This window comes from Neopelma chrysocephalum, unplaced genomic scaffold (genome assembly GCF_003984885.1).
Source record: "Neopelma chrysocephalum unplaced genomic scaffold, ASM398488v2 Primary Assembly neopelma1_105, whole genome shotgun sequence".
In the NCBI taxonomy this organism is placed as follows: Eukaryota; Metazoa; Chordata; class Aves; order Passeriformes; family Pipridae; genus Neopelma; species Neopelma chrysocephalum.
This window is the reverse complement of record NW_020897769.1, coordinates 1363070-1372769: the sequence shown is the minus strand read 5'-3', so window position 1 is coordinate 1372769 and position 9700 is coordinate 1363070. Positions and strand designations below refer to the sequence as shown.

At 55.6% G+C, this 9700-nt stretch overlaps 1 protein-coding gene across 3 annotated transcripts in view; it reads left to right on the top strand.

Moving 5' to 3' along the window:
- The window catches only part of LOC113973723 (Krueppel-like factor 5), a 16182-nt gene extending 12594 nt beyond the window's left edge, over positions 1–3588 (top strand). For all 3 annotated transcript variants that reach the window (XM_027696189.1, XM_027696190.1, XM_027696191.1), the window contains exon 4: positions 479–3588. In XM_027696189.1, coding sequence (XP_027551990.1) covers positions 479–657 — 179 coding nt within the window. In that variant the 3' untranslated portion in view covers positions 658–3588. The remainder of the gene's footprint in view (positions 1–478) is intronic.
- Positions 3589–9700: the final 6112 nt, after the last annotated feature.

Genomic DNA, 9700 nt, shown 5'->3' with positions numbered 1-9700 from the left:
CATTTGGAAAAAAAAACCCCAACAAACTCAAAAGTTTGGGGTTTTTTAAACCAGAAACGCTCCAAAATCCAACAGGAAAATCTCCTCCACCTGTATGAGCAGCAACACCTTCCTTAGGACTTCCTGACTTCTCGTTTGGGGAAAAAAAAACCCAACAAACTCAAAAGTTTTTTTTTTAAGCCAGAAACGCTCCAAAATCCAACAGGAACATGAGCAGCCCTAGAAAACAAGCCTAGAAAGCAAAGTGGGAATGAGCAGCCCTAGAAAACAAGCCTAGAAAGCAAAGTGGGAGCGGGGTGAAGAGGGGCAAGACATGGCTGCTGCAGCTCAGCAGTCCACGATGCCCTCGGTGGCTCCGGGCGAGCCCTGGCAGTGCCAGGGTGCCCTTGTTGGTTCTCCTGAGCAAGTTGGGCGTCTCCCAGGGGACGGGGTGGGTTTCTGGGAGGCCGTGCCCGTGACCTGTGGCTGTGCCCCGCAGGTGAGAAGCCCTACAAGTGCACCTGGGAGGGCTGTGACTGGCGCTTCGCCCGCTCCGACGAGCTCACCCGGCACTATCGGAAGCACACGGGGGCCAAGCCCTTCAAGTGCCTCGCCTGCGGCCGCTGCTTCTCCCGCTCCGACCACCTGGCCCTGCACATGAAGAGGCACCAGAACTAGGAGTTGCCTCCTTCCCACACTTCTCCAAGAGCAGCTGGAACTCTTTCCTCCTCTGAGGGGCCTCCCCTCGTGCTGTACATAGGAACAAACCCACGCTGTGATCAACCGGCAGGGCAGGGGTGGCGGGTGAACCCCCTGCCAGGCCCGTCCCCGACTCTTTCTGGTTTTAAAAGAAATTAAAACCCCAACCGGCTCGTTTACAATGAGTTCTAATTACAGACTGATCTCCTGACGAGGCTCTCGGTGCCACTGGGCTGACGGACCTTGGATTCCAAAGGGCTTTCTTCCGGCAAACCTGCTATTTATTTGTCACTCAGGAGCAACTGTCCTTTGTGCCTCAAGTTCTTTGGGATGGTTTTGTACCCCTTCCAGGGTGGTGCCTTTGGTGAGGCCCAGGAGGGATGTGACGGGTCGGCAGCTTGGACCCTCCTGGACTGCCCCATGGCATGGCCATGGATGTGACACCTTCTCCCATGGTGTGACCGTGGATGTGACACCTCACCCCGTGGTGTGACCATGGATGTGGCACCTTGTCCCGTGAAGTGACCGTGGATGGGACACCTTATCCCATGGTGTGACACCTCGTCTCATGGTGTGACCATGGATGTGGCACCTTTTCCCATGAAGTGACCATGGTGTGACACCTTGCCCCTTGGCACGGCCATGGATGTGACGCTTTGCCCCATGGTGTGACCATGAAGTTGGCACCTCTGCCCTGTGAGAACAGGAGCACGTGCCCAGGGCTGTTTGGGTTGACAATCCCAGTCTCTGTGGGGGCATAAGAGGAGAAGATCTATGACATACTCACCTGACGTGCCTTCAAGCAAGGGACAGCACAAAAGCAGGTGACAGAAGCCCCACCTGTGTCCTGTTGAGCCCAGCTGTGGTTTCCTGGCAGCAGCTCAGCTCAGCAAATACCTGCCCTGCTTGGCGAGGTTTTTCGGTTGTGTCCTTAGCATTTCTGCTTCCAAGACGAATTTTGACTTCAGGTGTCTCTGGGAGGACCGGCATGGGTTTGAAGCCACTCAAAAAGCCACTGATGAAGGTCTGGTTTCCCAGAAGACACCGCTGGTGCCTTTCTCCAGAAGAAGCACACAAGGACTCTGTGATCGCCGATCACACCAGGCCTGTGCTGTTGCCATTTCATCACCTTCAGATGGGGGGAAAAAAAAAATAGAAAAAAAGCATCTTTGAAACAAATTCCAATAAATCCTCCTGTTCAGATTGTAATCACATTTACCTACCTCACAGGTTCACCACCTCGGGCTCCGTGAGCACCTTCCCCCCTTGCTGTGGGGTGCCACAACACATGGGGCGCATCACCCGCTCTCCAAAGCCTACCAGGGGTTAAATTTGGGCAGGACAAGAGCCAGGCCCTGCCAGTTCCAACAGCAGCTGTGTGGGTCATAAATAAATCAAGAACAAATAATGGGCCTGGTGTGTCCAACTGAATATTGATTTTCCCCACACCCTCCTTCTCTTTTATTTCTCCTCGAACAAGTTTCGGTCCCCCGTGGCCTGATGTGTGTCTGCAGCGTGGGATGAGAGGCCACACTGAACTGAGGCATCTTTGAGTGGTGGGAATGTGGAGGCCACTCCTCTCTGCTGGTGTCAAACTGCACAGGAGCCACAGCCTGTCCTTGGGGGTCCTGCTCGTGCTTTTCCTTGGATAAATAAGGCTGAGCAGCACCTGTGGCAGGAGAGGAGGGCAGGGAGGATCTGGGGGGTCCGTGGTGTAGGCTTTGGGGTGGGTGATGTGCCCAGCGCTGCCATGAGCCCTTGGGGTGGCTCTTTGGCTCTCAGGCAGGGTGGGAATGTCAGGCCATGGAATTGCTGGAGGTGGCTCAGGTGGCTTTTCCAATGGTGCATGGGAAGGGCTTTCCAGCTCTCAGCACCAGGGCTGGAGGATCTGACATCAGCAGCCTCTTGACACCGAGCTCAAGTGAAGGTTGGAGGGCCTGGCTCACACCCAGCTGACCACGTGGATGGACCTCCAAGTGCTTTTTCCAATCCTTTTTCCAACTCTTCCATTGCTTGTCGTGGCAGCTCCATGAGGACTGGCTGGCTGTGGGGCCAAGGGGCTCGTGGGCCACGTCCCTTGTTGGCTGTGGGCTCTGGCTCCTCTCCAGGGCACAGGGCAGGACCTTGTCAATGCCACCACCGTGACCTGGGCTCCTTCTTGTGACCTGAGCTCACCCGGGAGGTTGGACCTGCGGTGCCAACCCCTCCCAGCTGAGGTAAAACCACAGGGGACAGTTTTACCTCTTGCCTTGTGCCTGGGAGGTGGATCTGGAGAGCCCCAGGGAAGGTCTCTGATGATGGAAAAGCCCCTTGGAGAGCAGTGGTGGAGCGGCCCCGGACGAGCTCATCCCAAAGGAATTTCAGCGCAGTGTGGAGATGCCTCGGCCAGTCCCCACCCGTGTCTCCAGGAGGCTCAGGGTGTCTCCAGGAGGCTCAGGCTGGCTCGGTGGGGCTGGTGGGGACCCCACATGGCCATGCTGGGACCTGCTGAGCTCCACCCCCTCCACTGGCACGGCTCAGCCCCTCCATGGATGGTCCCTGGCACGGGGTACCTGTGTCCCCACATCCCCCGGGAGCTCCCATGGCTGCAATCCCAACCTCCACGCTCCAAGACGGCTTTTTGGTGCACCTTTTGTGGTTGAACCTCCTCAAGGCCTGAGCTAAAGCACAAGGCACGGGGTCCCCCCGCCGTTGGGGGGTCACCCCCACCCCTGGCCCTCTCAGAGGGGTCCCTTTGCCCCCCTCTGCTTTTTGGAGAAGGAAAGCTCCGCTGTGATTCTGAGGGGGGCCCAAAACCAGTTGGCTAAAAACCACTCCAAAGCCAAACCAACCCACAGGCAGCTTGAAATTTTAAATAATTTTCCTGATAATCTCTTTTTTTTTTTCACTAAAGAAAAACAATGCACCTGCTTGTCCTCTCTCTGTGTGTATATATATATAAATATATTTTTTTTTTAAATTTGATGAGAGGGGGCAGAGGAAGAAGTGTCTTAACACCCCAGCCCAGCCCATCCCCACTGCTCTGTATGCAAAGTGCTGCCATGCAAATGCTTGACTATGCAAAGGCAACACTTGGGGTGTTTTCTTTTTTAAAAAACGAGGAAAACCACAGCAAGCCTTGGCTTTTATTTCTCTATTTTTATATGTACAGAAGTGGACAGCTTTAGGTTTGCCTTTCAGGGCATTTTATGGCATTTCGTGGCATTTTCATGGCTGTTTTTGGGGAGAAGGACGGGGAGACGGGGAGCGATGCTGATGGAGGCTTGTGGTGATCCCAGCCTCCATCCCCAATCCCAGGGGACACTGGGGTGACAGGGACTTAGGAAAAGCTTTCCAAGGAGCTGATGGAAGGCGAGGAGGTGGGGCCTGGTCTCTGTATGATAACGGGGAGAAAATCGCTGTAAATAGGCAAAAAAAGCGTGGTGTGGCTTCGTGGGGCTGTGGATTCAAGGTGATCCTTTACTGTGCAAGATGAACACAATGTGAAAGAAATTGGGGCCCTGGAGAACTTGGGTGGAAGATTTATTTCGCTGGTGATGCTGTGTTTGTTACAGAACTCCTTCTCCCCTGCCAAACTCCCCTGCGACTATTAATCCATCTCATATTTTGTAATAAAATTTTATCACGTGGAGACGTTGTCTGCCTTCTGTTCCCTCTTGTTAAAAATGCCTTTTTTTTTTTTTTTTGCCTTTACCCTCTGCTTTTACAGGCTTAAGAAAACGGGGGAAAAAGCTTTTTTTTAATTGGGAAAGTGGGTCTGTGGGCAAGGAAGGATCTGTGCATGGTGAGAACCTGCAGCCCTGTCCCAGGCTGATGTTGCAACGCCGTGTGAAGGGAAAGGAAGGGCACAATATTTATTTTTAATGCTCTTCACCTTCACTATGTGCTCCCATTTTTTTGTTGTGTGAGGGGAGAAGGAACACCCACAGACCTTGGGGGTCAGAGGGAGCCAGAGCAGAGCCAGGCAGGGGGAAGAGAGACAAGCCAGGGGGACATGAGGAAGTGCTGGGTTGGGCTCAAAAATCCCTCTGGGTGAACTGTTGTGTGTGTATAAACACATTTGTCCATATGCAAACAGCTCTGAGAGGGCTGATGAGCTCATGCCTTTAGCATGGACACACCCAACCCCCCTGAAACCCCCCAGTCCCCCCTGCCCTTGTATCTCCACAGGCTGAACCAAACAGCTCTTTCTAAGCCATTCCTGGCAGGATCCCACCTGCCTTCTCCAGCATCTCCTTTGTCACAGTCGCCTCCCAGCCCGGCTACACTTGCAGGATCATGTTCAAACCAACAATTCCCTAAAGCTTCCCAAAGGTCTTGTGTTTCAGCTTCATTTTTTGGTGAAGAAAATCCTCTTTCCCTGACTGATTAAGTCCCTTCAGCTCAAACTTTGTTCCGATGCCCGGACGAGTCGTGTTACATCGGATCACGGAATCGTTTGGGTTGGAAGAGCCTTCCAAGAGCACCAAGTCCAACTGTTCCCTCAGCTCTGCCAAGGCCAACACGGTTATAACCAAGTGCCACATCCACATGTCTAGACATGAGCCCATAGATAGAAGGAATTTTTGTGGGATCCCCAACACAAAACAAAGGAGGACGTTTTTAACAATGAGGATGGGGAGGCCCTGGCACAGGTTGCCCAGAGAAGCTGTGGCTGCCCCATCCCTGGAAGTGTCCAAGGCCAGGTTGGAGCAGCCTGGGATAGTGGAAGGTGTCTCTGCCCACAGCAGGGGGGTGGAACTGGATGATTTTTAAGGTCCTTTCCATTCCAGGATTCCATGATCTATGACACAACACGCCTTGTTTGAAGCCATCTCCTGCTCTGCAAGTATTCATGGAAACTCTGATCTTTGGTGTATGGTCTCACATTGTCCAACGGGGAAGGAGCCAGGACACTGTTCATGTTTGCTCAATACATTCCCGTGGAAAGAGCCATCACGTGCCTGAACACCTGAACATCTCCAGGAACCCCCTCCCGTCCTTCAGCACGTGCTGTGCTCAGACTTTGCTCTGACTGTGCAGCCAAGCTGCTCCTGGTGAGATCCCCAGGACAGTGGATCACAGGGAAGCTCTGCCACCACGCCAGGAAAGCTGATTGCATGGGAAACTGAAGTGTCCTTCCTCAAGAGAGCTGCAGTGGGGAAAACCCCGGAGAGGGCACCGGAGGGAGAGATGGAAGAGCTTTCTGAGGTTCCTTTGGGACAACTCCTCCCTGGAACACTGAGGACAAGGTGGCAGTTAAAAAAATCCTCTTTCGACAGTGGTAAATCTGGGATGGATTTTTGAGCTCTGCTCGAAGCAGAGAGGGGAGTTCAGGCTCCTCTCCAGTGGGTGCCCAGCAGAGCAGGACCCCACCCTGCCCAAGCCCTTCCCCTGCAGACCCTCCTCACCCGTCCCTTGACTTTCACTGCCCGCAGTGCCCCCCCAGTGCTGGCACCGTCCCCGCCTTGTTTGTGCTGCCGCGGTGAAGCAAGGGCTGTAAAACCTGGATCCATCCCACCGACCGTCCCCTGGGGCTGTTAAAGCTGCGGGAATGCCAGGATCGGGCTGCTCAAGGACAGGGAGGGGAGGAGGAGGCAGAAGGGGGGGGATAAAAACCTGGGGGAAAGCCTGGGGGAGGGGGTCCTGCCACAGGGTCTTCACCAGGAGGTGAAGGTGCCAACTGGAGAGTCCTCTCAGCCCTTTCCTTGGCATCCAGAAGGAAACGGCGCCGGTGCCACCACACCATGTCCAGGACCACGGGAGCCACCGTGGCAGGAGGGGCTGGTGGGCTGGTGGAGATGGGCAGCTCATTGTGGGAGGCTCAGACAGGCTTTGCTCTTCCTCTGCCCCCCCGGCGAGATTTTGGAGGGGAAGGCTGGAAGGTCCCACTGCTCCGGGACAGCCCAAGTGGGATGGGATAGGATGGGATGGGATGAGAGAAAACCCCATCCAGCTTCCCTGGGGATCTGGAGAGGACCCCCACAGACGCCCACCGTGCACCCCCAGCCTGGCAGTGACTTTCAGGATGGTTTTAGTTTTGAACTTTACGGTCCTTTCCCTCCAGTGCCTCCCCCTGCCATCCCCCCGCGGCAAATCGCTGCCTCCCCGAGGTCGTGCCGTTGGATGTGTCCATGGCCTCGGGCTGTAAAGTTATCCATTGACTCGGGAAAAGGCAATTAAGAGAGAAAGAGCTGCTGGGCGGGTTCTTCAGGCATCTCTGAAGCTCGGCAAAGGTTTGTGGCCCGGGACAGAGACGTTCGGGTCAGGGTCGTGGGGATGACGAAGCTGCGGAACGGCCCCACCACCCGCTCACCTGGGGAACACAAGGGCTGGGACGGCAGTGCCACAGCAGGAGATGTTTTGGGGAAGGTGACGGGAGAGATGCGTGTCCCGTGGTGGCTCCCACCCCCCGGCACGGCCGTGACAGCAGCCACGAGCGCTGCCCTTCAAACCCAGCCCTTATCTCCTCTCCCCCGAGGACTATCAACCCCTCGAGTCTCCCCGCCGAGCCCTATCGTGCAGCCCAAGCCGGGGCCGAGGCAATAAAGTTAACTATTACCCAAAGTGAGTGTTTATTTGGGGTAATACAGGCCCGGGGGAAAGTGAGGGAGGGGAGGAGGAAGACTCTTGTTTCTTTTCTACAAGATATCGCCCCGCCCTGCAGCGCTGAAGTGGTGCTTAAACAAGACGAATGCTTAAATAAGAGAGGGCAAACAGCGCTGCCGGGAGGTGGGATTGGAGAGGCCCGGCCAAGCAGGGACACCTCGGTATTCCCAGCCCACGAGGAGACTCGGAGCTACCCACGAGGGCTGCTCTGTGCAAGGCAGGAGGCAGAGTTTTTGGGTTTATGGTGGGGGAGTGTTTGTCCTGCTAAAAATCTGCACCTCTTTCTGCTCTGGATCTTTCCTTTTTTGGGAACTGCAGCTCGGACGAGGGTTGTGCTGTAGAGTTTATTTTCCTAATGAGTGAACTCTGCCAACCCTTGATTCAACCAGGCAAACTGGCCTTGCTGCAGGCTTTGCTTCTAGAATAACTAGGACCCGTATCCATAAAAATAGAGGATATTTTTTTGACATGAGCCATTGTATCCCAAAGATCTTGCCAGCATTGAAATCTGAGAGTGCCCAGAACCATCTGAGGGACCGCTCCTGGGAATAAATAGATGGTTTTTGAGGTCTTTTCCTCTTTGTTCCAGGAATCATTGCAGGTTCTCCTGTTCCCCCTGAGATCATGAAGATGATTATGACCAAGATTCACGTGCTGGAGCTCGTAGTGATACATGGCTGCTGTGACCAGACCTAAAAGGGTTGTTTGTCCCATGAGGAGACTCAGAATTCCAAGCCCACAGGGACACTCAGTGTCCCCCAGCCCATGGAGAGCCCTGTACAGGGGGGGTGGTCTGGTACCAGTGGGACAAAAGCTCCTTACAAGATTTCCTCTGTCTTTTTATCATCTTTGGGAAGAAATCCTCCCTTTCCCGATGATTTCCCCATGCTGTGTGTCCAACCACGTTGTATCTCCACCCAAATGGCTGCTCGTCCCACTCCCTGCTCCCATCAGAGGCAGAAGTAGGAGCCAGGATAGGGAACATCCACATCCAGACCCTTCCTTGGGTTGTAGAGGGGCATCACCCACCTCTGAAGCTGCACAGCCCCAAAGCAGAGGGACCCCCAGTCCCAACCCTGCCCCAGCCCCACTGTCCCAGGTCTAAGTCCTTTTTTTCCCAACCCCAGGACATTTTTTTCCTCTCCCTGGAGGTGGGGAAGGGCAGGGACATCCCCAGGCTTTTCAGCACCAGGATCCGACACGACCTGAGCCCTGACCGACCCCAAAACTGGGCAGTGGGACGGATTCTTCACCCTCCTGCTGCGCCTGGTCCCTCCTGGGCACGTGGCAGAAGCAGGAGGTTCCCTCCGCCCCCCCCCCCGTGCCAAGACAATGCCATTCCCAGGAGTGCCCGAATGGAGCCAGGAGGGCTCACCTGAACCCTCTAATCCCGTAATCCATCACCAAGGAGACCCGGCATTACCCGGCATGTGCGAGGCAGAGGGGCCCCAGAGAGGGGGAACCGCTTCCCGCCCCCCCCCGTCCCTTTTTGGCTCGTCCCGGTGCTCCTGACAGACGGAGCAGGGCTGGGGGATGGAGCAGGGAGCAAACAGCTCCACACCCTCCTCGCAACCCATTTCCATCCCAATCCCCCCCAGGCGCTGGCAGCGTTTATCCCAAATTATTCCCAAATCGCCTCTTCCAGAGTGTCTTTGTGGCACTACAAGGGTGGGAGGTGTCCCCCGGGATTGCCTTTGCCTTGAAAGAAAATGGGGACCCCAAACTGCTGGGTGGGGTCTGCTCTGCCCTAAACCCCACCGGGAGTGGGTTGGAGAGAAACTTGGGTGGATGCAACAAATATTTTGATGGAAAAATCCCTTTGTGGCCGCAGGAGGAGCGTGAGGGCTCTAAACCAGGGGGAGAATGGCCCCGGTGAGGCTCAGATCTGTCTCAGGCACCAGAACGGTGGTAGAGGGGGGGACAAACCCTGAGCTGGAGAGGATTAGAGGGCACAGGACACTTGGGGAGGTTGGGGAGGGGGACGTTCACTTCCCTACAGCCACCCGGAGACCAGGATCATCACCGAAGGTCCCTGTGGGGTCAGGAGGGGACAATTCAACCCCCCCTCGCCACAGGATTCGCCCTCTGAACACACCAGGCTCCCCCCGGGACTGGGAAGGGTGAGGAGAGCAGGGAACCTCCTTCCGGCTTCCATCATCTCCTCCAGCTCACGGGGCACTTCAGCCCCTGCCTGGGCATCCTCAGGGATGTCCCTGGAAGCTCCCACCACCTCCCACTGGACTCCAGTTCAGCTGAGACCTTGCAACTCATCGCACCGGTGACGGGAATTTTTCCCGCGGTGACATCAATCCCTGTTCCCTGCCGGTCCCTCCCGCTGTCCCGAGGTCCTGCATCCCCTTGGGCGAGGAAGCTGCGAAAGAGAGAGCGTGGCTAGTGCCCGCGGGTGCCGCGGGGGTGCCCCTGCCGTGACCCG